A 26918-nucleotide genomic window follows, 5' to 3' on the forward strand; every position below is an offset into this window, starting at 1 on the left:
GTTTTTGTAATCCAAAAAACCGCCTGCGGCTTAGAATCGAGCGCAAAGTAAGCGGTAGTTCTGAAAAATGTTGGTAGGTGCCGCCACAACTAACTTCTGCCGTCGAATATATGTAGCGCTAAACAGGCTTGCTTTGCAGGCACAAAGATAAATACCGGCGCCAAAACCTCTGCGTCAGTAAATAAATTTAAAAAAAGGTGGAAGAAGAGCTTTTTTCTCCGCCCCGAGTTTCGACCACTGCATTTTCATACGTTATACAACGAAGTAAATACAAATTACGTATTCTTCATCTCCGAATACAGCAGCATTTCAATGTACTGAGAAAATCCGACTGGCAGGACTGTTCGGGGTTTTTGTCAATATGGCCAACTCTACATTCTGAATTTTTTCCTACCGGTGAGAAGAGATGGTTGCTAATAGGAACTTTTATGAATTGTGAATCACATGCAGTATTCGCTTCACCATAAGAATAATACGAATATAAACATTTTGCGATGTATTCTTTCGCGTTTGCTGCTATCTCATTTAAATCCTGACTGCCTAATAAACTACGAAACTAGAGTGAGACAACAGCAAACGCGGAAGAATATACATATCATGTCATGTTTATATTCGTATTATTCTTATGGCTAATAGTGATACAGTCAGAAATGAAGCACGGCAATTGACTAGATTTTTAAATCTAAGATGACTCTAATTTCTGTGCAGAAGGTAATGTGATGTACTAAAGAGGCGTCTGCAAAGATTTTCAAATGGGGAAAAATTTTCGCTAAACTCTCGTGCAGAACATCTATCATACGCAGTCTGTTATTAGGTTCTTGTTGATCATTATCAAAGAAAGCAGCAGTGTAAGTAACAACAAATAGCAGTCTCTTGCCATGGTTTCGCTAATGAGACGATTCCTCTCTTTTTTAAAAAAATAATTGAAAGCGGCGGTAGCGCGCAGAAAAGCAAGCCATGCCGCGAGCGGCAACAGGCCGTAAACACGCACTATCAGAATGCGGCAAACAATGCATGACACAGTACAGTAATGCATTTTCAGCTTAGAGTGACGTAAACACCTATAACAAAAAATGGCGCTTATCAGATAAAAGAAAAATAAGGAATCCATTCAAACCAGACGAAGCACGTGAAAAAGGAAGGGTACCCGTATAAATACGGACGGAGCGCCTGACGCATAGCAATGGCTACCTGGTAAAGCTTAACTGCTAAGCTTACGACTCGAACCAAACTACTGTAGCTGTATCGTCATTCATTCGACCTAAATTGTGTCTCATATTAAAATGGACCAACTTTGTTTCGATTTGGAGGTGCGGCCTAAAACTTTTCTCTCCTCTTGAATTTCGAGTCTCAAATTTCAGGTGCGGCTTAGTTCCGGGAAATTTTTTTTTCCTAGATTTCGAGTCTCATTTTTCAGGTGCGGCTTAGATTCGAGTGCGGCTTAGATTCGAGTAAATACGGTAAGCATACGTGTCTACTGCTGGCATAATAGGTATCATTTTGGTTGTTAATCGCATCACTTCTAGAATATAAAAGCCATAAATTACATGAGAATCAGAAAACTTGGTTTTAAGTTACTTGTTTACTGTTCTGCAAAATACTGCGTCAGTGACAGTGCAGCTTCACCATATATGCTGGTCTCGGGTATGTGATGAGTTAGTTGCTATTCATAAAGAGCTGGAAACTGCCTTGACTGCTGACAACCATCAAGCAATAGGAAGCTGCTGTGAATGGGTGTGTTGGGAGGGCTACTGATCCTGTAGATACTGTTCTCTCTACGGAAAGTACAGGATTTATCAGTATCTTTCACTTGACTGAGGGTGGCATGTCAATTGTAGGTGTAGGTGCCCTGAACAGGTGAAACAGGCTCAAGGGATGAACAGGATGTTAAACCCAGACTCCTCCCCAACAAGTTTGAGGAGTTGTCTTACACTGAAACAGTGGGATTCACTTCTCCTATTGAAAAACATGATGTGTCCTGTGTATCAAGGGAGGCAAATATAAATGGGTAGGAATTAATTAACCATTGGCAATTGAAATGAGTGGTGAATATTGGTACTCCTTAGGGAAATGTCAGCAAAGAATGGGAAGGAACAGCATGTGTATCTGTGTTTATGCCAGGGGACATAATTCATCATGTTGAACAGGCTATTCAGGAAGACACTGACCTAACAGGGTGCAACAACCTGCAGATTGTGGTGCACATTAGGACAAATGATGACTGTCATCTGGGCTCCGATGTCATACTTTGACCATTCCAGCTACTGGCAGAGAAGGCTGAGAATACCAGCTTTGCTCATGGCGTTTCAATGAAGCTCATAATATGCATCATTATTCCCAGAACTCATTGTGGTCACCTGGTTCTGAGTCAAGTGGAAGGTTTGAACCAGAGAGTGCGAAGATTCTGCGATTTCCTAGACTTGCACCACAGGGTTAAGACCTGTCCACATAACGACAGCTGTAAGAAGCATTGCAGTATCAGTGTAAGATCCAAAGAAATGCCAGCTGCCTCCCCAAACAAACACACACACACACACACACACACACACACACAGTTGAGAGTACTAAAATTCCAGTGATTAATTGCTGACGTATTCACAAGAAAGGGTCAGAGTTTGAAGTCGTCCTAAAAAGCACTGAAGCTCACCTAATGCTAAGTACAGAGAGTGGATTAAAAGATGAAATTGATGGCAATGAGATTTTCGAGAAAATTCAAGGCGTTTATCGAAAGGATTGGCTAATGGGGAGTGGAGGTGGTGTATTTTTTGTAGTAGACAAGAAATTCCAATTCACAGAAATAGAATTTAAGATTGCGTACATGATTGTTTAGGCAAAACTCAGCATCAGGGGTGAGCACAAAATTGTAGTTGATTCTCTATCAGTCACCAGTCTCAATCCCTGATGTAAGCAAGAACTTCAGAGAAAATCTCAGCTCATCAGTACTTAAGTTTCCCAATCACTCTGTAGTCGTGGGAAGAGACTTTAACCACCCAACAATCAAGTGGGATAATTACCATTTTGTTAGTAGTGTCACAAAGCATCCTGCAAAACACTACTAAATGCCTTCTCTGACAACTAAGTACAACAGATAGTCCGGAACATGACTCAGGACGGATCTAATGGCAACAAACAGACCCGACCTCTTTGAGGATGTCCACATTGAAACTAATATCAGTGAGTATGACACAGTTGTGGCAAGAATGATTACTACAGTAAGAAGGGCACCCAAAACACATAACGGGAACTTGGTAAAGAAGCAGTAGTAACCTATCACATTTAGTGCTGGAGATGAACATGTAGAATAATTGTGGCTCAAAAACAGTTGACCAAGCTCTTCATTGGTATGTACTGAGAAGAACCAGTTCATGACGGAAGGGACCTTCCATGGTAGTCACTGTAAATAAACTTCTAAAGAAGCAGAGACTACTGCATAATATGTGCAAAACAAAGCATGGAGCTATAACTAGGCAAACTGATGGAATCTCTGTCAGATTCTGTACTGAATTTGCGGCTGAGTTAGTCCCTCTCCTAACTATAATCTATCAGACTCCTCTAACACAAAACCATGCCCAGTTCTTCAAAAAAGGCACAGGTCACACCCATTTACAAGTAGGGTAGTAGAAGTGATCCACAAAACTACCGTCCAGTAGCCAGGACCTCAATTTACTGTAGAATCTTATAACATATTCTGAGCTCAAACATAATGAGGTAGCTTGAATAGAATGACTTCCTCAATGTCAACTAGCATGGATTTTGAAAACATCGACCATTAGAAACCCAACTCACCCTTTTTTCACATAACATAGTGAAAGTTTTGGAGCAAGGCAATTAGAGAGATGCTGTGCTTCTCGATTTCCGAAAGGTATTTGACTTAGTACTACACCTACGCTTATTGTCAAACGTATGATCATATGGAGTATCAAGTGAAATTTGTGACTAGATTGAGGACTTTTTGGTAGGGAGGACGCAACACGTTATCTTGGATGGAAAGTCATCATCAGATGTATGAGTAATTCTGGGAGTGCCCCAGGAAAATGTGTTGGGACCTTTACTGTTCATGTCGTATATTAAAGACCTTGCTGACAATACCAATAGCAAAATCAGGCTTTTTGCAGATGCAGTTATCTATAATGAAGTAATATCTGAAAGAAGCTGCATAGATATTCAGTTTATTGGTAGAATACTAGGCAAGAGCAATCAATCTACAAAGAAGACTGCTTACAAAACACTCATGTGACCAGTTCTAGAATATTACTCAAGTGTGTGGGACATGTACCAGATGGGACTAACAGGGGATATTTTACATATACAGAGATGGACAACTTAAAATAAAGTGATACAAGTTCCGCCGTTCCCATAGATAAGTGGCCAATTCACAGTGGTAATAAGAGAGCCATGGAAGTGATTCAATGAATGTGTCTTCTTTTTCAAAAGCACATAGTTCTAATCAGAAAAAGAGATTCGAATTTAATCAAAGTGCACTCTTCTTTCACAACTTCCTCTATTCTGTTAGCTCTAAATGCAAAACCGTAAGTATCAAGCTGATTATCTCACTTTAGGATTTAGCAGAATTCTTACCAATAATAAGGAATGATCAATTTTGTTTGGAGATTTTAGCTAACGATAGCTTTAAGTCTATAAAACTAAAGAGACACTTGCAGGCAAAATGTCCAGACTATGTAAGTAAACCCATCAAATTTTTTAAGTGTCATAGGGAACAACTAAAAGATATTTCAGATTCATCAAAGAAGAAAGTCTTAATAACATCCATAAAGGTATTCTACATAGTTGCAAAATTCAAATCCCTACACAATATTGGTGAAAAATTAGATCCTCCTGCAGCCGGCAAAATGAGTAAAATCAAACAAAGAGAAAGGTTTGAGAAGTTTGAAGTCAATACCACTACAGCACTGACATGAAAAATAAATTGGTACCGTGTCTCCCTGACAGCCCAAAATTTGCTCTGCAACTCGATGACAGAACTGATATCGGAAATCTTTCCAGCTTCTTGTTTTTGTACGCTGCTACTACGAAAATTAAATGCAGGAGAACCTCCTATTTTGTAAATCTCTGGAAGGGAGGACTATAGGCAAAGACATTTTCTTTCTTGTGAATGAATTCCTTCTTTGTTGACAACAATGTCATGGACAATTTGTGTTGGTGTTATGTACCAATCAGGTGGCACCATTTACTGGAACTAGAAAGGAGTTCATGACCAGAGTGTTTGCTGTTTGTCCTCCTGTGAATTCACACACTGCATAGTACACACGGAGACATTGGCTTCTAAAATAGTTCCACTGGAAGTCAACGAAGTGTTAAAACGATCCTGTCAGTGCTATAAATTTGGTGAAAGTGTGAGCTTTACACATTAGGTTATTTTCCATTCTTTGCCAGGAGATAGGTTCCACTTGTAATTCACTTCTACTGCACTTGGAGATATGTTGGTTGTCTCGTGGTTGAAGTTCATTGCATTGTGGAGTTGAAGGTTGAACTTCGTCTTTTCCAACTGAACAGCAACCCATTACATGCAGCTCACTTTCTGGATGAAAAATTGCTTTTAATGTTGTGCTACATGGCTATCTTTTTTGGAGAAATTGACTAATCTTAACATATCACCTAAAGGCCGAAATAGTAATTATTCTAAGCAAGAAATCGCTTGTGTTTAACAGAAAACTTAGACAGATGAAGAAGGATAACTGTGAAATGTTTTCTTGTCTGAATAGTGTCATGGAGGAAAAGGAGTTGGATGATAATAAACGTAATAGAATTGGTGTAGTACATCTCAAAAATCTTCATCAACAATTTGGGAAAAAATTTCCAGAACTTTCACCTGAGTATGACTGGATCCACAATCCATTTAATATGATCATAACAGACGACTTTTCAACATTACAGCAGGAGGAGCTAATATAACTCTTAACTCTCAAGTGATAGAACACTTTGAAATAAATTTAAATCTCAGTCTCCTGCAAATTTTTGGGCACAGACTCAAAATAAAAATCCCAATTTAGCAAGGAGAGCAACAACGTGTTATTACCCTTCACAAAACTTACTGGCATTAATCAGGATGAAACATCAGTCTCAAATGCAGCTGGAAAGGGACCTGTGAGTTGCTGTTTTACAAATCCAACCAAGACTGGATCCACTTTCCTCTTATAAAGAAGCACACACAGCACACTAAATGTGCAAATGTAAAAATTTCTGAATTTTGAACCGTTTATATTTTCACTCTTGTTCACTTCCTTTTTTGGATGATCAGGTTGAATATAACAGTACTAAAACCAGCATTTAAATGTTGAATATTGTTCTATTGATATTTATACGTCATGATTTTTCACACACCACAACTTTTAAATGAATTAAAAACATTACAGACAGAAAGTGTTCAATTTTAACAAACGAATCTGTGAACCAATCTGTAAAACAATATGTAGTAAGTACTTAGATTTGCTCAATTCCATAGTTATTTATAAAAAAGTTCTATTTGTCATCTTGCATCACATTATACACAGTACAAATGTAAGATAACATGGGAAAAAACCTCTCAAGTGCTCAAATGAAACACACTTGTCACTACTACTACTACTACTACTACTAGTAGTAGTAGTAGTACTGCTATTGTTATCGTTGTAACTGATATTTTCAATAATTACACAGAAGTAAATAGATATTGTGAACTGTTTTCATGCCAAGAATAAGAAGTGCTGAGGAAGGTAAGCCGAACGGGGGCGGGGGGGAGGGGGGGCGGGGTAAATAATGTTTCAGAAGAGCGCACAATGGAAAAAAGTTCGCGAACCACTGGCCTAAGCAACATGCTATTATGAATTTCCACTTCTATGGGAATGAGACAGTGAAAAACATTCACAAAAGCCTGAAGAACATGTATGGGGGTGATCATAGTGCATCAGACATGAGGCAACAATGTCTCTGGTGAAATTGGGCACACCAATATTTGGGACCTCCTGCGCAGTGGCAGACCAAGTGCAATACACACCTCTGTTTTTGGCTGACAAATGCTTAACAGTGAATGATGTGTCAATCAGAGTAGGAGTAGGAGAAGCGAGTGTGTACAGAATATAGAGACAATAGAAGCTGAAATAAGTTTGCACTAGGTAGATTTGAGAATGTTGACGGATGCGCCACAAAGAATCATGGGTGAACTAGATTGAAACACCCAACCTATAGGCCTGGTCTGAGACAGCGTGATTACCAGCTCTTTGGTAAACTGAAGGAATCTCTTTGTAGAATGAGAACTGAAAATTGTTTCAGTTTTGTTTTAGGGCACAAAAACAACTAGGGTCATATGCGCCCATGTCAGAACTGTAGAACACGAAGACAAAGAGAGGAGTTAAAAACGACTACACGTTAATCCCAATCCATGGAAGAGACGACAGCTAAAAACAGCGACATGGAGAAAGGTCTATAAAATACAGCATAAATGGAGGTCCTGAACCAGAGATTAAACGTCCTCCGTCATATTGCTACGACAGATAAAAACTAAAATGCGGTCGACAGCCGGTGCATCATTTGCTACAACAACTGATAACTCAGATGGCAAACACAAATGAGACTGTAAGTGATTAAAAAAGGGCTTTCTGCCAGCCAATGGTGGACCTTCAAAGGTTGAGGGCAATGTGCAGAAAGTAGTGTGAGAGCATTACTTAACAAATGGCGATGGCTAAAATGACAGTGCCTGATATGCAACCTAAGATGATCTCCTCACAGTGAGAGGGTCGAGAAGAGATCATCCAAGCCACTGGGAAAGGCTTAATAACCCAGAGCTTGTTCCCATGAAGGGAGGACCAGTGGTGATGCCAAAGTGACACCACCTGCTGACAGACAGCAACACAGAGAGCATCGGAGGAAATGTAAGAAGTAGTGGGCTGAGGTACGAGGACTGCAGCCTAGGCAGCAGCATCAGTCGCCTCGTTTCCTGTCAGACCAATGTGTCCAAGAACCCACATAAACATCACAATGCCTCCACAAGTGTGAGCAAATGACAGCTTTCCTGAAAACGTTGCACCAAGGGATGGACTGTGTAAGCAAACAGAGGCTTTGAAGGGCACAGAGGGTCGGAGCAGATGAAGCAATTGAAAGCCTGTGTCACCGGGTGTAATGTGTGGCCTGACAGAGGGTGAAGAGCTCTGCTGTAAATACTGAGCAGTGTTCCTGAAGCCAATACTGAAAAGCATCAATGCCAAAGACAAAGGCACAGTCATGGTTAGTCCGAGAGCTATCAGTAAACACAAAGGTACTATCACGAAGTTCCATGTGAAGGTTGTGAAACTGAAGGCGATAGACGAAGGCTGGAGTAGTGTCCTTAGGAAGCAAATGAAGGCCATGGTGAACATGGGCCGCTGCACGCAGCCAAGGTAGTGAGGTGTTCACACCTATCGGGAAAGTGGCAGGTAGCGTGAAGTTAAGCTCCCAAAGCAAGAGTCGAAAGCGAACTCCAGGAGGTAACAGAGAAGAGGGATGCGCCCTATACTGGCGATTAAAGTTGTTGAAGAAGGAGGCATATGATTGGTGGCCGCACTTGGCAGACAAATGACATGCCTATGTGCTGAGGAGAAAGTCACAGCGGTAGGACAGCGGTAGTTCAGCAGCTTCTGCATACAGACTTTCAACCGGGCTAGCGTAAATGGCGCCAGTAGCCAAAGGGATACCACAATAGTGGATGGTGTTGAGACAGCGTAAGATGGACGGACGTGCAGATGCATAAACAAAACACCCATAGTCTAGTTTCGAACGGACAAGGGACCAGTACAAACGGAGGAGGTTGATTCGATCTGCTCCACTGGAATTACCACTAAAGACACGTAGGACACTGAGGGACCGCATACAGCGGGCTGCCAGGTAAGACTCATGAGAGGACCAAGAAGTTTCCCAACAAGCATGAGTGACAGGAATTTCATAGTTTCAATGATTTGAAGAGCAACAGGTCCAAGATATAAAGGTGGTGGAAGAAACCAATTGTGCTGCCAGAAATTCATAGAACCGGTTTTGTCATGGAAAAATGAATGACAATGCTGACACTCCATGAGTAAAGACGATCGAGACATCGCTGAAGATGCTGCTCAATGAGACAAGTCCATGGACAACTGCAATAGATGACAAATTGTCAATGAAAAGGGAGCCAGAGATGCTTGTGGGAGACAATCCATTATAGGGTTAATGGTAATAACAAAAATGATGAAGCTCAGAGTGGCACCTGAGGCACATCATTTTCCTGGATAAAGGTGTCTGACAAGGCAGAAACCACACGTGCCTTGAAAGCTCGATCTTTTAAAAATTCCTGAAGGAAACTGGGCATACAGTCACAGAAGCTCCACATGTAGAGTGTATGAATGATACCACTCTTCCAGCATGTGTCATATGCTTTCTCCAAATCAAAAACCACGGCCACAGTCTGGAATTTCCACAGAAGACCATTCGTGACATGGGTGGACAAAGTGACAAGATGGTCAACTGCAGTGGCTAGTTAATTGCGATACTTGAGCCACGATACCACCTGGGCATGAATCATACATTCTATCACCTTACACACACAGCTGATGAGAGAAATAGGTCAGTAGCTAGAAGGAAGATGTTTGTCCTTACCGAGCTTAGGTACGGGTGTGACAGTGGGTTCATGGCGGCGTCTGGGAAACGTACCCTCTGCCCACATGCAGTTGTACATATGAAGGAGAAAGTGCTTGCCCATGAGAGAAAAGTGCTGCGACCTCTGAATGTGAAAATCGTCCAGCCCTGGGGCGGAGCATCTGGATGAAGTGAGAGCATGATCTAGTTCCAACATAGTATATAATATATTGAGATCCAGACAAGGTGGCAGCTGACCATCTGCTCCAAGGTCTTTCCCTTGATGTTTGCTTTGTGGGATGCCCAACTGCATGGTCATCAGCATCCGTACAAAATCACCTCGGCGGCTGCCGAGTGCCAGCCTTCAAAGACTCACGCCTACAGGACGCAGAAGCTGGAGAATCCTGCTCCATGAGATCCACAGAGGTGTCAACTTCCTCCTTCTGCTGGTCTACAGAGTCCAGAGCAGAAAAACGATTATCAGTGCGCACCGGCGACACGGAGGTCGGCCGGTCGAGTGTATCACGTGGCGACACTGTCGAAGAAGATATACAATCCCGCAAAGGAGAAGACAATTTACCTTTACTTGTTTTCTTGGGGCCTTTCCAGTTGACAGCAGAAGACTCAGATGTGTCTTGGCTGGAGGGACTTAGGATGTCTTCATGTGAGTATTCCTTCTGTCCTTTCCACCCTGCCAGTTGTGTGGCAGGTGACTTAGCAGCGTGAGGCAAAAGTTTGGTGGCTTGTTGCACAGCTAGAGGAGGAGACAGCGATGCTATCATGACACTGGGTGATTTTACAACCACGATGCTGAATTTGAGGTTGCATGTCTGCGTGGCCATGTCCTTCATGGAGCAAGATGTAGCAAGAATAGTACTGTAAGTGCCAGATGGTAGAAAGCACGATTTGCGACTAGCCAATAACTTGTGAGTGACAGGGTAAGGCACTTTCTCCTTTACCCTGATCTCCTAGACAGCCCACTCACCGAGATACACAGGACATCTCAAGGAGGCAGCATGGTCACTACTGCAGTTAATACAACAGGAAGAAAGGTTTGTTTGTGGGGGGTTGAAGGGACCAGACTACAAAGGTCATCGGTCCCTTTTTCCACGACCATGAAGCACTCACAAGGGATAAAAAACAAGCAACGGAGATGACAAGGGATGACACAGAACAAGAAAGACACAGACAAAAGGAATTAAAAGCATGGAGTGTGACAGTGGTTGGCCGATCATGGAAACAAAAAAGGAAAAGCCAACCACCAAAATACATACTAAAAAACCCAATCTAAAACCGTAGGCCAAATGTCAGACTCAACAAAAAAAAAAGGACAAACCCTTAGATCGAGTGATAAAAGCCCCCTACACGAATAAAACTCAAAACTAAGTCTGTCATTGCAGCGTCATCCGTTAAAAGTGCAGGGAGCATATCAGGCAGCACAAGCCTGCCTGAGCGCAGTTAAAGGCGAACAGGCCAACAAGATATGGACCACCGTCAACACTGATCCACAGCGACACAGAGGAAGGTCCTCAGGGCACAAGAAATGACCATGTGTCAACCAGGTGTGCACAATGCATAGCCGGCATAGAACAACTGAGTCCTTGCAGGAGGCTCGCAAGGAGGAGCGCCACACACCTGTAGTCTCCTTCACGACCCGAAGTTTGTTGGGTGAAGGCACAGTGCGCCATTTATCACCCCAGGTGCCAAGGACCTTCTGCCGCAAAACTGACTGGAGATCACACTCCAATGCCCGTGCACCGACAGCCTGTTTGGCCAGCATGCCAATACGTTCATTACCCGGGATGCCGACATGACACAGGGTCCAAACAAAGACCACAGAGCGGCCGCAACGGGCAAGAGTATGGAGGGACTCCTGGATAGCCATCACCAGACGAGAGCGAGGGAAACACTGGTCAATAGCTTGTAAACCACTCATGGAGTCACTACAGATAATGAAGGACTCACTTGAGCAGGAGCAGATATACTCTAGGGTGCGAGAGATGGCGATAAGCTCTGCAGTGAAAACACTGCAGCCAGTCAGCAATGAGCATTGTTCTGAATGATCCCCAAGAGTAATAGCATAACCAATGTGACCAGCAACCAATGAACCATCGGTATAGGCCACGTCAGAGCCATGAAACACAGCAAGGACGGAAAGACAGTGGCAGCAGAGGGCCTCAGGAGGGACTGAGTCCTTCGGGCCCTGTGACAAATCCAGCCGAAGGCATGGGCAGGGCACACACTATGGGGGTATACATATATGAGCCCGGAAAAGAGGTGAGAGAGGGAAAAACTCAAGCCCAGAGAGAAGAGCCCGGATGCGAACCGCCATCTTACGCCTTGACAGGGGCCGCCATTCTGGAAGATCGACGACCAAGTCGGGAAACAGGAGACGGTAATTTGGATGTCCAGACAAGCTACAAACATGTGCAGCATAAGCGGCCAGTAGACGTAGGTGCCGGATCTGCAATGGAGGGACACCAGCCTCCACAAGTATGCTGTTTACAGGGCTTGTGCAGGAAGCTCCAGTTTCGAGTCAGATGCTGCAGTGAAGTATGGGGTCAAACAACCGCAACACGGAAGGTGAGGTCGAACCATAAGCCAGGCTCCCGTAACCGCGACAGGGCTGAATCAATGCCTGATACAGTCATAGAAGGCTAGACCGATAGGCACCCCAGCTGGTGTGACTCAAGCAACGAAGAGCGTTAAGACGGCACCAGCATGTTTGTTTAAGCTGCCGAATATGAGGGAGCCACATCAACCGGGTATCCAAAAGCAAGCCCAAAAAACGGTGCTTCTCCACCACAGCAAGAGGTTCGCCGTCAAGGTAAAGCTGTGGCTCAGGTTGAACAGAGCGACGCCGGCAGAAATGCATGACGCAGGTCTCAGCAGCCGAGAACTGGAAGCCGTGTGTGACGGCCCAAGACTGCGCCCTGTGGATAGCACCCTGTAGCTGCCGTTCAGCAACCACAATGCCTGTGGAGCTATAGTACAGGCAAAAGTCATGAGCATACAAAGAAGCCGATACAGACGTTCCCACAGCTGCAGCTAGCCAATTGATAGCAGCTAAAAAGAGGCAGACACTCAGGACAGAGCCTTGCAGTACCCCAATCTACTGGACTCGGGAGGAACTATGAGAGGAACCAACTTGCACATGGAAGGAACGAAGTGGCAGAAAATTCTGAATAAAAATCAGGAGCAGGCTCCTAAGACCCCACCCGCGAAGCGTGGTGAGGATGTGATGTTGCCATGTGGTATCGTACGCCTTCCGCATGTCAAAAAAGACGTCAACCAGATGCTGACGATGGGAAAATGCCTTACGGATGGCAGACTCCAGGCAAACCAGATTTACTGTTGCAAAGGGCTGACTGTCTTCAGTATGTGAAACCACAAGGAACCATGGTACAGCTGGGAGGGCCTTTTAATCAGGAGCGTCATTCCATTTACATTTGGTAGATATTGACTGCGAAGGAGATGATTGACTCACCGTAAGAAAATCACCAATAACTGTCAGCATCTATTATGGCGTGCTCCTTCCAACTGGGGGGAGGGGCCCTCAGAGTGGGTGCGCACCCGCCTTAGGTGATTGTTTACACCTTAGGTGACAACTCCCGAACACCTGACAGAGGTACTAATCGGCAATTTGGGAAGGTAGCGGCCCAGGCAATCACCCCTCCCTGGGCCTGGCCTCTACCAGGGGGGTGCATACAAACCTCACATGTCGACCCAGGGCTGGGAATTATGTGTCACTCAGTCACCTGTAATGCATCACACGCATGGGCCAGCCTTCAGGAGTGCACGGAGAGGAAGAAGAAAAAGAGGAACCTCAGATGCCGAATTGGAGGAAGGATAGGAGAAGGTGGACGAAGAAAGAAAAAAGGAATGAAAAACAGCAGTGGGACTGTTCTTATATCACCTACTGAAAATATGGAACAGATTCCCGAAAACATCCCAGATATGTTCCCGACGGGAGGGGAAACTGAATAGTAAGAGGACAGACATGCAGCACGAAAGGGAAAAGATGCTGCAAAGGCTGGGGGCCCCTGGTAGCCAAGCACACAAAGCCGCCAAAGAGCGGCGAGACCCTAGGGGGGGGGGGGGGGGGTACTGAAAATGATGATTACCTTGTGAAGGCTGCTACACCATGGCTAAACATGCTGGTTCTGACTTCTACCATGCAGGTACACAGGCCTTAGTTCCACACTGACATAAGGCAGTTGAAAGGGACGGAGCTTATGTGAAAAAATGACACTGTGTCAAAAATGTTTCAACATACAGTAAAAATATCAAAGGCCTGGGAAATAAATTGTGTATTTCTAATGAAGTGCCCCCTCTTAATAGTGTCAGCGGCATTGAGAATCAGCTAAAATCAATAAAACTGAACAAACCTCAGGTCTGTTAAATGACATCTTGCTATACGATGAGCTGCACGTACAAATTAATTGCGAGACTTTGTATTTTCGAGCATAAAGCCCACTGTCAGTGGCATCTGATACAGAGGACAAACAAACAATTGCACACACATCGATATCTACAACATAACATCTGTGTACATAACAGTAGAAACGTAAGTTCACTTAGTATGTACCTCTATATCAAAATCAATGTTTATCTCAAAACATATAACCCAATCTACATATAAAATAAATTCTCTGCTATATTAAAATCATTGTTTATCTGCAAAACATAGCATGCAATTGATATTTAAATGACCAAGTCTTTGTGGTTACAATAGGGTATAACATGTGTCCTACTTCCAGTACACAGGTTGTCATTCATACATGTTACAATATTTTCAAATCTCCAACTCTTGATGAAATCCCTGTCAGATTCTATACCCAATATGCGGCTGAGGTAACCTCTCTTTTAACCATAACACAGCAAAAACCCCGTTATATAAATATTGTGTCCAGTGGCACGAAGGAAGCACAGGTCACACCCACCTACAAGAAGGGCAGCAGAAGTGGTCCACTAAACTACCATCCAATATCCTTCACATCCATTCATTGTAGAATCTTAGAACATATTTTGAGCTAAAATGTAATGAGGTATCTCTGACAGAATGACCTCTATGCTAACAAGCACAGATTCTGAAAACATCAATCTTATGAAAAAACATTTGCTTTTCTTTATTACATACTGAAAGCCCCAGTTCAAATAAGTCTGATGAGTACAGTGTTTCTTGACTTCCAAAAGGCATTTAGCTTGGTACCACAGAAACACATATTATCGAAAGAATAATCACATGGGGTACCAATCTCGTTCAAATTTTTCAAACAATGGAAAATCCAGGATGGAATAGGGTGTGTGTGTGTGTGTGTGTGTGTGTGTGTGTGTGTGCGTACTGTTGACAAAGGCCATTGGCCAAAAGCTTTAAGTGTGAAAATCTCTTTGTTGTGCCTATCTGCAAATGGGTCTGAGCACTATGGGACTTAGCTTCTGAGGTCATCAGTCCCCTAGAACTAAGAACTACTTAAACCTAACTAACCTAAGGACGTCACACACATCCATGCCCGAAGCAGGATTCGAACCTGCGACCGTAGCGGTCGAGCGGTTCCAGACTGTAGCGCCTAGAACCGCTCGGTCACTCCGGCCGGCGCCTATCTGCAACTTAGTATCTCTGCTATATGGTGAGTAGCAACTTTCCTTCTCATAGTTCAAATTTTTTGTAGCTGATGTAGTTATGTGTAATGAAAAATAAAAACTGCACAAATATTCGGTCAGAACTTTAAGTTAAAAGTGGTGGAGAGATTGGCAAGTTGCTTTAAATGTTCTGAAATGTAAAATTTTGCTCTTTACAAAGCGAAAAATTTAGTATTGTACAATTACAATATCAATAATTCACAATTAGAATTGGTCAGCTCACCCCAAAAACTGGGTATAACAATTCGTAGGGATGTGAAATGGAATGACTACATAGAACCAATCATAGGTAAAGCAGGTGACTGACTCTGGCTCCTTGGCAGAATACTAGGGAAATGCAATCAGTCTACAAAGGAGTTTGCATACAAGATACTTGTGCAACCAAGCCTGTACCAAACAGAACAAATAGGAGATATTGAATACTTACAGATAAGAGCAGCACAAATGGTCAAAGGTTTGTTTGACCCATAGGAAAGTGTCACAAAGATACTGAAAGAACTGACCTGAGACATTTTAAGACAGATGCAAACTATCTCCTGAAATATCTAAATTGAAGGTGGAGGGGGCGGGGGCAGGGACTACTGATGTCAGCTGCACCAGAATTTTACACAGAATCAGGGACACTGATTGAACATGTGGGCTGGACCGAGATTCAAACCTTTGATCTCCTGTTTAATAGGCAGTTGAATTAACCACTGCGCCACCTGGACACAGAGTTTATCACAACTACGCCGACTGTCTCGGCACGCCTCTCGGCTGACCCACACTCCAGCTAGCACCAATTACCTGCATCTCCCTGTCCAGTCCTCCACGCTCGCTACAGTGAGATTCCTGCAGGAGGTCAGAGATAATTGTGTATCCGCAATGAAGAAGGTAGATTTGTTGCCCATTAAGGCGAATCAATTATATGAATGAGTGGTGTCTGTTCTTTAGGACACCTCATGAAAGTCTACTTAGAAAATTTCTAGAACCAACTTTAAGTGATGGAACTAGGACCATACAACCCAGCTTCCCCCCCCCCCCCCCCCCCCCCCACGTATAGTTCCCATAGAGATTGCGAAGGCAAAATTATACTAATTACAGCCCCCAAAGAGGCATTTAAGGAAGCATTCTATCTGTACTCCATATGGAAATGGGATGGGAAAAAAAGCCCTAATAATGGGATGGGAAAAAAGCCCTAATAACTGGTGCAGTGGGAAGTACACTCTGGCACACACTTCACAGTGATCTGTGGACTACAAATATAAAGGTGGATGTTAACAAGGATACTTCATATGTTGAGCAGGCAGGAAAATGCAGATATGGAAACATTTTATGCAATGAGTGAAACACAATCAAAGCCCTTGTAGATGGTGTGGTTCAGTTGTTCTAGTGAACAGATGTTACACTATATGATCAAAAGTATGCAGACACCTGGCTGAAAATGACTTCCAAGTTCGTGGCGCCCTCCATCGGTAATGCTGGAACTCAATATGGTGTTGGCCCACCCTTAGCCTTGAGACAGCTTCCACTCTCACAGCCATACATTCTGTCAGGTACTGGAAGGTTTCTTGGGGGAATGGCAGCCCATTCTTCACGGATTGCTGTACTGAGGAGGGGCATCGATGTCGATCGGTGAGGCCTGGCACGAAGTCGGTGTTCCAAAACATCCCAAAGGTGTTCTATAGGATTCAGGTCAGGACTCTGCGGGCCAATCCATTACAGGGATGTTATTGCCGTACAACCATTCCGCCACAGACCATGCATCATGAACATGTGCTCGACTGTGTTGAAAGATGCAATCGCCACCCCCGAATTGCTCTTTGACAGTGGGAAGGAAGGAGCTTCTTCAAACATCAATGTAGGCAGCGCTGTGAGTGCTATGGAAAAAAACCAAGTGATGCACGCCCCCTCCATGAAAAACATGACCACACCATAACACCACCGCCTCAGAATTTTACTGTTGGCACTACACACAATGGCAGATGACGTTCACCAGGCATTTGCTGTACCCACACCCTGCCACAGAATTGCCACATTGTGTACCGTGATTAGTCACTCCACATAACGTTTTTCCACTGTTCAATCATCCAATTTTTACACTCCTTACACCAAGTGAGGCGTCGTTTGGCATTTACCGGAGTGATGTGTGGCTTACGAGCAGCAGCTCGACCATGAAATCCAAGTTTTCTCACCTCCCACCCAACTGTCACAGTACTTCCAGTGGATCCTGATTCAGTTTGGAATTACTGTGTGATGGTCTGGATAGATGTCTGCCTATTACACATTACGACCCCATTAAACGGCCAGCGGTCAACAGACGATGTCGACCTGCACACTTATTGTGCTGTATGTGTCCCTTCACGTTTTCACTCCACTATCACATTGGACCTAGGGATGCCTAGGAGTGGAAATCTCGCACACAGACGTATCACACAAGTGACACCCAATCACCTGACCATGTCCGAAGCCCGTGAGTTTTGTGGAGCGCCCCATTCTGCTCTTTCACGATGTCTAATTATTACTGAGGTCATTGATATGGAGTACCTGGCAGTATGTGGCAACACAATGCACCTAATATGAATAACATATGTTTTGGGGGGCATCCGGATACTTCTGATCACATAATGTATGTGTAATATCACAGGGATGGGGAAATACAGTAATAACATAAATGAAGATCAGAATGCAATGCTCAAGGCACTTTAACCTTTTGAACAATTTTCCCCACACTTTAACAAGCAACAGCTAGTGACCAACAATAAGTCTTTAGTGGACTGTCAGTCTTCCTGCTGAAAATTAGTGAATTATGAACTTCTTATATATATATATATATATATATATATATATATATATATATATATATATATATATATATAGAGAGAGAGAGAGAGAGAGAGAGAGAGAGAGAGAGATGAGGTGACTTACCGAACAAAAGCGCTGGCAGGTCGATAGACACACAAACAAACACAAACACACACACAAAATTCAAGCTTTCGCAACAAACTGTTGCCTCATCAGGAAAGAGGGAAGGAGAGGGGAAGACGAAAGGAAGTGGGTTTTAAAGGAGAGGGTAAGGAGTCATTCCAATCCCGGGAGCGGAAAGACTTACCTTAGGGGGAAAAAAGGACAGGTATACACTCACACACACGCACATATCCATCCACACATACAGACACAAGCAGACATCTGTATGTGTGGATGGATATGTGCGTGTGTGCGAGTGTATACCTGTCCTTTTTTCCCCCTAAGGTAAGTCTTTCCGCTCCCGGGATTGGAATGACTCCTTACCCTCTCCTTTAAAACCCACTTCCTTTCGTCTTCCCCTCTCCTTCCCTCTTTCCTGATGAGGCAACAGTTTGTTGCGAAAGCTTGAATTTTGTGTGTGTGTTTGTGTGTCTATCGACCTGCCAGCGCTTTTGTTCGGTAAGTCACCTCATCTTTGTTTCATATATAATTTTTCCCACGTGGAATGTTTCCTTCCATTATATATATATATATATATATATATATATATATATATATATATATATATATATATATATATTCACGAAGTTATCAGCCTCTAAACTTACCAAAAATATCAAATATGGAAAATATTGCCTATTTTTGACATCACCTCTCTTAAACTTGACACAACACATTTTACAGTCTCTGACACCTCTGAAAATTTATCAGAAACATTTATTTTGATTTTGGTATCGTTTGAGTAAAGATGCAATTTTTGTTTTGTTTTATCAATACATTTAAACGCAGTTTATTATTTGGTGGCCAATGAAATTTCTGTTCCCCTTTTCCTTTCAAAATGCATTAGAAGAATTGTTGCCCCAATATATTCTTTGTTATACTGAATTATAGTAACCAATGACTTAAGGATTTCTAGACAGATTACTGCTCTAAACTATAGTTAATTGAAACTTCTCACAATGATTAGTGGATTAGTGATATTCAGGTGAAAGAAGATCAATTACATCCTGGGTCACTCCATGCCGAGCAGTCTAGAGGTTCCTACACGAACATAGAGCATTTTGATAAAATTTTGTATGAACATTTGCACATGTTCCCAAGAAACACCGGTAAAGTTTCATGACCACCAATTCAGTACCCCTCCCCCCACCCCCCCACAGTGCAGTTACCAACAGTGCGCCTCTGAGTTCTCAGCAACATATTTTTGAAAGAAACTAAACTTGGCCATCTTGCACAACTTCTTGCACTCTCATAAGCAAAATAATAATAGAAAATATTTCTTTAATAATTGTCATATGGATAATTTGAAGCAAAATCGACAGAAAAAAAGTGCTTGAAAAAAATATGAAGTTTACTTTCTCATTTTTCTGGAGGTAATTGTGGAATAAGCCTGAAACTTTGCAAGTAATAACTTACCAATAGAAGGGTCTTAGAAGATAAATTTTAATTCTCCTAGTGCTTCCCAATAATTTATAAATTTGGGACAAAGTTGATAATTTATGTAAAAACACCAAAATTGGTATCTTTAGTCCACTTTTACAAAAAAAAAGGGCTTCTGCAAACTCTTTTAAATCATTCTCATTAAATAGACAACATTCTAATCCACTTAAAAAACTACATTTGGTTTTGCAAGTGGGAAAAATTATATATAAAATCAAAGATGAGGTGACTTACCGAACGAAAGCACTGGCAGGTTGATAGACACACAAACAAACACAAACACACACACAAAATTCAAGCTTTCGCAACAAACTGTTGCCTCATCAGGAAAGAGGGAAGGAGAGGGGAAGACGAAAGGAAGTGGGTTTTAAGGGAGAGGGTAAGGAGTCATTCCAATCCCGGGAGCGGAAAGACTTACCTTAGGGGGAAAAAAGGACAGGTATACACTCGCACACACGCACATATCCATCCACACATACAGACACAAGCAGACATATTTAAAGACAAAGAGTTTGGGCAGAGATGTCAGTCGAGGCAGAAGTGTAGAGGCAAAGAAGTTGTTGAAAGACAGGTGAGGTATGAGTGGCGGCAACTTGAAATTAGTGATTGAGGCCTGGCGGATGACGAGAAGAGAGGATATACTGAAGGGCAAGTTCCCATCTCCGGAGTTCGGATAGGTTGGTGTTGGTGGGAAGTATCCAGATAACCCGGACGGTGTAACACTGTGCCAAGATGTGCTGGCTGTGCACCAAGGCATGTTTAGCCACAGGGTGATCCTCATTACCAACAAACACTGTCTGCCTGTGTCCATTCATGCGAATGGACAGTTTGTTGCTGGTCATTCCCACATAGAATGCATCACAGTGTAGGCAGGTCAGTTGGTAAATCACGTGGGTGCTTTCACACGTGGCTCTGCCTTTGATCGTGTACACCTTCCGGGTTACAGGACTGGAGTAGGTGGTGGTGGGAGGGTGCATGGGACAGGTTTTGCATCGGGGGCGGTTACAAGGATAGGAGCCAGAGGGTAGGGAAGGTGGTTTGGGGATTTCATAGGGATGAACTAACAGGTTACGAAGGTTAGGTGGACGGCGGAAAGACACTATTGGCGGAGTGGGGAGGATTTCATGAAGGATGGATCTCATTTCAGGGCAGGATTTGAGGAAGTCGTATCCCTGCTGGAGAGCCACATTCAGAGTCTGGTCCAGTCCCGGAAAGTATCCTGTCACAAGTGGGGCACTTTTGTGTTTTTTCTGTGGGGGATTCTGGGTTTGAGGGGACGAGGAAGTGGCTCTGGTTATTTGCTTCTGTACCAGGTCGGGAGGGTAGTTGCGGGATGCGAAAGCTGTTTTCAGGTTGTTGGTGTACTGATTCAGGGATTCCGGACTGGAGCAGATTCGTTTGCCACGAAGACCTAGGCTGTAGGGAAGGGACCGTTTGATGTGGAATGGGTGGCAGCTGTCATAATGGAGGTACTGTTGCTTGTTGGTGGGTTTGATGTGGACGGACGTGTGAAGTTGGCCATTGGACAGGTGGAGGTCAACGTCGAGGAAAGTGGCATGGGATTTGGAATAGGACCAGGTGAATCTGATGGAACCAAAGGAGTTGAGGTTGGAGAGGAAATTCTGGAGTTCTTCTTCACTGCGAGTCCAGATCATAAAGATGTCATCAATAAATCTGTACCAAACTTTGGGTTGGCAGACTTGGGTAACCAAGAAGGCTTCCTCTAAGCGACCCATGAATAGGTTGGCATACGAGGGGGCCATCCTGGTACCCATGGCTGTTCCCTTTAATTGTTGGTATGTCTGGCCTTCAAAAGTGAAGAAGTTGTGGGTCAGGATGAAGCTGGCTAAGGTAATGAGGAAAGAGGTTTTAGGTAGGGTGGTAGGTGATCGGCGTGAAAGGAAATGCTCCATCGCAGCGAGGCCCTGGACGTGCGGAATATTTGTGTATAAGGACGTGGCATCAATGGTTACAAGGATGGTTTCCGGGGGTAACAGATTGGGTAAGGATTCCAGGCGTTCAAGAAAGTGGTTGGTGTCTTTGATGAAGGATGGGAGACTGCATGTAATGGGTTGAAGGTGTTGATCTACGTAGGCAGAGATACGCTCTGTGGGGGCTTGGTAACCAGCTACAATGGGGGGGCCAGGATGATTGGGTTTGTGGATTTTAGGAAGAAGGTAGAAGGTAGGGGTGCGGGGTGTCGGTGGGGTCAGGAGGTTGATGGAGTCAGGTGAAAGGTTTTGCAGGGGGCCTAAGGTTCTGAGGATTCCTTGAAGCTCCGCCTGGACATCGGGAATGGGGTTACCTTGGCAAACTTTGTATGTGGTGTTGTCTGAAAGCTGACGCAGTCCCTCAGCCACATACTCCCGACGATCAAGTACCACGGTTGTGGAACCCTTGTCCGCCGTAAGAATGACGATGGATCGGTCAGCTTCCAGATCACCTCACCTGTCTTTCAACAACTTCTTTGCCTCTACACTTCTGCCTCGACTGACATCTCTGCCTAAACTCTTTGTCTTTAAATATGTCTGCTTGTGTCTGTATGTGTGGATGGATATGTGCGTGTGTGGGAGTGTATACCTGTCCTTTTTTCCCCCTAAGGTAAGTCTTTCCGCTCCCAGGATTGGAATGACTCCTTACCCTCTCCCTTAAAACCCACTTCCTTTCGTCTTCCCCTCTCCTTCCCTCTTTCCTGATGAGGCAACAGTTTGTTGCGAAAGCTTGAATTTTGTGTGTATGTTTGTGTGTCTATCGACCTGCCAGCGCTTTCGTTCGGTAAGTCACCTCATCTTTGATTTTTTTTTAATATATATATATATATATATATATATATATATATATATATATATATATATATATATATATATATATATATATATATATATATATATATATATATATATATATAAAGGAAGAAGGAGGTGGAGGCCCGCTGAAGAAGCACCCATATTCCTCTGGTACTCAAATTAAATTTGGCATCTTTTATTTGTTCTAAAATTGTTTAGTGTTCTCTGAGGAAGGTAATATCTTAAGTCCTCATGGCTTGGAAGTGAGATCGAGGCAGAGGTCAAAGAACGTAAAAAAGGGATTCTTTTTGCCACGACTCCTCTCTGTTTGTCCCCCCCCCCCCCTACAATAACTACAGAATCAAACTGGTTATAAATCTTTAATATTTAATTGTGAATTACCAAGGTACTAGAGACCATGGTAGTAAAACTGTTGCATAACATCTGCACCGCAAATCATATACGCTGCCTTCAAGCTTCACACCATTGCCACATTGTTTAAATTTTTGTGAAGTTCATAACAGTCTGTTTAGCATAATTTGGAAAGGGTTCATGGTACAGACAATTCTGAGTATCATTTTTTACTGTGAAATGCTACTGATATGCTAGTTTAATTCGGGGGGGGGGGGGGGGGGGTAAAGTATACAATACTTTGTAATTGCATAGTTCGTGGTTCCTATCAAACACTAGTGTACTGATGAAAAATTGCGTAAATGTGTTGCTATGGTCAATGATGGCTTAACCACTGTGGGTTTCTTTTAAATTGAGAAAACCAGCATCCCCATTGCCATAGGGGCCACACCCGATAGGTGTGCAACAGCAGCCAAGTGTGGTTCTCTCTCTCACTACTGATAAGGGTTTCTTTAAACAGATCTCAAATCTAATTTATTTAAGTTTCAGAGGCCAAAGCTACAAGAGATCTCTTTTACGGTCCTAAGCTTACGTTTACTTCAAGCTTCCTGACTTTTTAGTTTCATTAATCTGCTGTTAAATATCATGAGGAAAACTATACTGCCGGCCCAACATGTCACTGATGATGCTGTAATGTGCAATAATGTGCTGTTCCAGAATGCAGCACTCATTTCTTGATGACCTATAAAATATATGTGCTCTGTCATATGAGTGCAAAGCACTTAGAAAGGCAGCCTTCTGTTCAGTGGAAGGCATGCAGATATTTCCAATCCACCACTCTTTTTCATAAAAAAGCACGCAGCATGTTGTTCTGGCTGGAAGTTGTGATGCCGATGTATGTCCTTCACTACTATCGCTAATTTTGGTCAGAAAAGATGATGCGCCATTTGATACTACTGACCTGAGTTGTTGCTTCATCAATTGGCAAAAATGACATTTAACTTGCTTTCATCAGCAATAAATAAATCAAACAAAATAAAGTGTCACAAGAAGAGAAGTTTAAAAAATGGGCATAGTCTAGCAGGAACTAAAGAAAATTATCATTATTTGTCAACTGTTGAAACAACAATTCAGGTCAGCTGAGTTTCAAATGATGCATTGTCTTTTCTGACTCATTACCTAAGCCTCATTAAATATGGAGATTTATCATGAAAAAAAAAATTTCAGTATGTTTGAAAAGAGACTGTGTGCCATGAACACCACCTTCTGATCTTCATGGGTGTTAGTTCCACATTCTGTTAATGTGACGAGTTGTAGGATCCCACCTCTATTAGTTTAAGAATAATGGCCTGCCAAACTGGAAGAGTTTTTGCCCATTTTCAGCTGCACAGAAAGTTGACCATACAAAAACAGCTCTATTAGTTACAAGTTACAGAGGAAGCAAACACTTGGTGTAATCTTATGCATGTCTCTTAGGTACATTCTCTACAAATTTCCTCAAAACTGACACTGGTCGAGATGGCAGTATCTTTCAGATTGCAACACTTATGAAATGCAAAAAGTCACAACTAAATTTCATATTTATAAGCATTTTGGGTGTATTTAAGAAAGAACTAATAGCTGAAAGCTGTTTCCAGTATGAAACAAATAATTCTATTTAGCATACTGGGTGTGTAAGAATGTCTAATATTTTCACACATGTAGCAGCAGTGAGATGCCTGCTAACTGATCCATTTAACTGCAACAGCACATATACATTCATTTAGCAAGTAGGTAGGTATGATTTTTATGTGCTGCGACACAAATAGGAAACAATATAAGACTGTAGACTGTTTCAACGCATACAGATATACAAAACGAACAGAATCATCCAACCTTTGCTATTGTTTATGGCAACATTATAAAGACAGAGACTATAGCAAAACAAACAAAGGACTGAGGTAAACCAAGATTTGCTGGACTAGGAAGCACATGTTCTACAGGCTGCCTAAGAATAACCAACAGTATTCAAAGCATCGGCATAGCATGTGCTAAATTTTCCAGTACAGCACGGAAGGTACTTCATATGTAGTTTATATATAAAGTCTTCAAAGTCTGTAGGCTCTTTAATATGATATTACATGGCCTATGGCTGACCTTTGCTGATACATTGTTGAACAACTGAGAATTCATTATCTGTACTCCAATCTTGTTTGTAGATGAGACGACATTTAGAAGTGACGGAAGAACAAATTTTCACCACCAAAATGTATGGAAAAACAAAAATGCTCATGGTACAATTGAGGCCACACACCAGCAGTTTCAGATGTTGTGGGTTGCTGTGTGGGTTGGAACTTTAGGTGTTGCCCGGAGTCTGGTTTACACAGAATAATTTGAAAACACTCCAATGCTTGCAATAGAATGTGCCTCTGCTAAAAGAGGTAGCGTATGAGTTATGAATCACGGGAATCCAGCACATCTGCATCCCACTGCAGGCACACTGGATGTTATCTACCATGATGGATACATTGGAAATAGGAACAGGAGGATCAGCTGTTTGGACCACACAACACTCCCCCCCCCCCTTTTTCTCCACCTCTCATGCGATACTATCTGGTTTTGTTTGAAAGAGTGCAACAGTCTGTGACCTGATACACATATGCATGCACGTATGAAAGTAAGTGGAAGGCATATTGAACATCAGTTTGTGACTTGCGAACTTTGTAAAATGGTCTTTCTTTAAAAATACAACAATGAAGGATTTTTAGCCAAATCTGTTTATATAGTTTTTTCCTTCTTTTGGTCAGAGGAACCCACACCCAAAGTTTATTTAAAGTGTTCCTGATACACCCTGTAAATGTCACAAAGTAATTTCCACATGAGGTGTCCTTTCCTTGCAACTTCTGCCAAGTTTCTGCAAGTTTTATTCAGTTGTCCTCTTTAAACAGACAATGCCATTTGAAGCTTGGAAATTAAAGCTCACTGTGTATCAGTAACCAACTTCATAGTAACATTTTATACCTGTGGGCCAACACAGTTCACAGAATTGTATCCAACGGCATAAATTTTGTAACAGTTGTAGGTTTAGTTTCAAAAAAATCTCTAGTCTCTAGCAACTTATTTCCAAAAACTTACACGTAGCCTTTCATTTTCTATTTGCCATCTATTACAAAGTGCTTCTCGTTCCCTGTTTGTTTTCTCCGACTGGTCAAGTGCAGTCTCCAGTTCCTTCTCCAATTGGCGCGAGTTTTCTTGGAAGTCTTCAAAATCGTGCTCTACTCTCTGAACATCTTGCCTAGACTCTTCCAACCTTTTAAAAACAGTAAAAACAATCAATTATTTACAATATCCAACAGTGACAAAGTGCATTTACAAAGTGTTATATATTCAATACTTCAAAATAAGCTAAAAGTGGAAAAGACCAATCCAATATGATTTTGATTCAACACTATCCTGTGTTACAATTAAACGCATGGCATTACACCATGTGCCTGAATGTTCCACCAACTTTCAATGATAGGAATTCATGCCATCATCGTGGAGCCATCGAAGCAACAGAGTTTGCACCTGTACACTGCACTCACAAAAAGCAATGAGAAATACAAATTGATATAATTTTTATTTATTTGTCACTGCACTGATTATTTCAAGTTAATGCAAATCTACAATACATGGTTGATGTGTCTATATTTCTTTACCAATAAGCAACCTAGGGAAGACCGTTGGAGGGTTATGCCATCACAAATCGAGTTCTATATGATGTAGTATTCATTGACTCTGCTTTCAGAGATATGCACCACAAATGGGCAATACAAAGTCAACATAGTACAGTTACTGTACTTCTCATAAGGATTCTAACCAGAGAAATAAGATTTACATTTCAGCTTGGCAGCAAGCAGCAGTAAATGACCACCAGAGTGATGTGGTAAGATAGCCAGTGTGTGGAGTGGCACACGGCACGCATTTAGCTTGCAATTTCTGATGGAACAAACACAGTCTAATGAAACAGTGCCACCAAACTGACATGATGTATTAGGTTGGTGCAGAAGTTCGTAATGTTTTTCCGTAAGTTTAATAAACACAAGATACACACAACACCGATTTTAGTCATCAATAATAAATTCTTCAATGTTTACAACAGCCTGCCAATGCTGGGGCAACTTTTTGATTCTGCGACTATAAATTATGTCGTTT

General features: G+C 42.5%; 1 protein-coding gene across 4 annotated transcripts in view; it reads right to left on the minus strand.

Moving 5' to 3' along the window:
• The window catches only part of LOC124589120 (nuclear distribution protein nudE-like 1-A), a 160842-nt gene that overhangs the window by 98635 nt on the left and 35289 nt on the right, over positions 1-26918 (minus strand). For all 4 annotated transcript variants that reach the window (XR_006976000.1, XM_047131530.1, XM_047131532.1 and 1 more), the window contains exon 3: positions 25860-26034. Coding sequence is in view for 3 of the 4 variants with exons in the window: in XM_047131530.1 (XP_046987486.1) it covers positions 25860-26034 (175 nt within the window). In the remaining variant the exon portion in view is untranslated. The remainder of the gene's footprint in view (positions 1-25859; positions 26035-26918) is intronic.

The sequence above is a fragment of the Schistocerca americana genome, chromosome 2, assembly GCF_021461395.2.
Source record: "Schistocerca americana isolate TAMUIC-IGC-003095 chromosome 2, iqSchAmer2.1, whole genome shotgun sequence".
NCBI classification, from domain to species: Eukaryota; Metazoa; Arthropoda; class Insecta; order Orthoptera; family Acrididae; genus Schistocerca; species Schistocerca americana.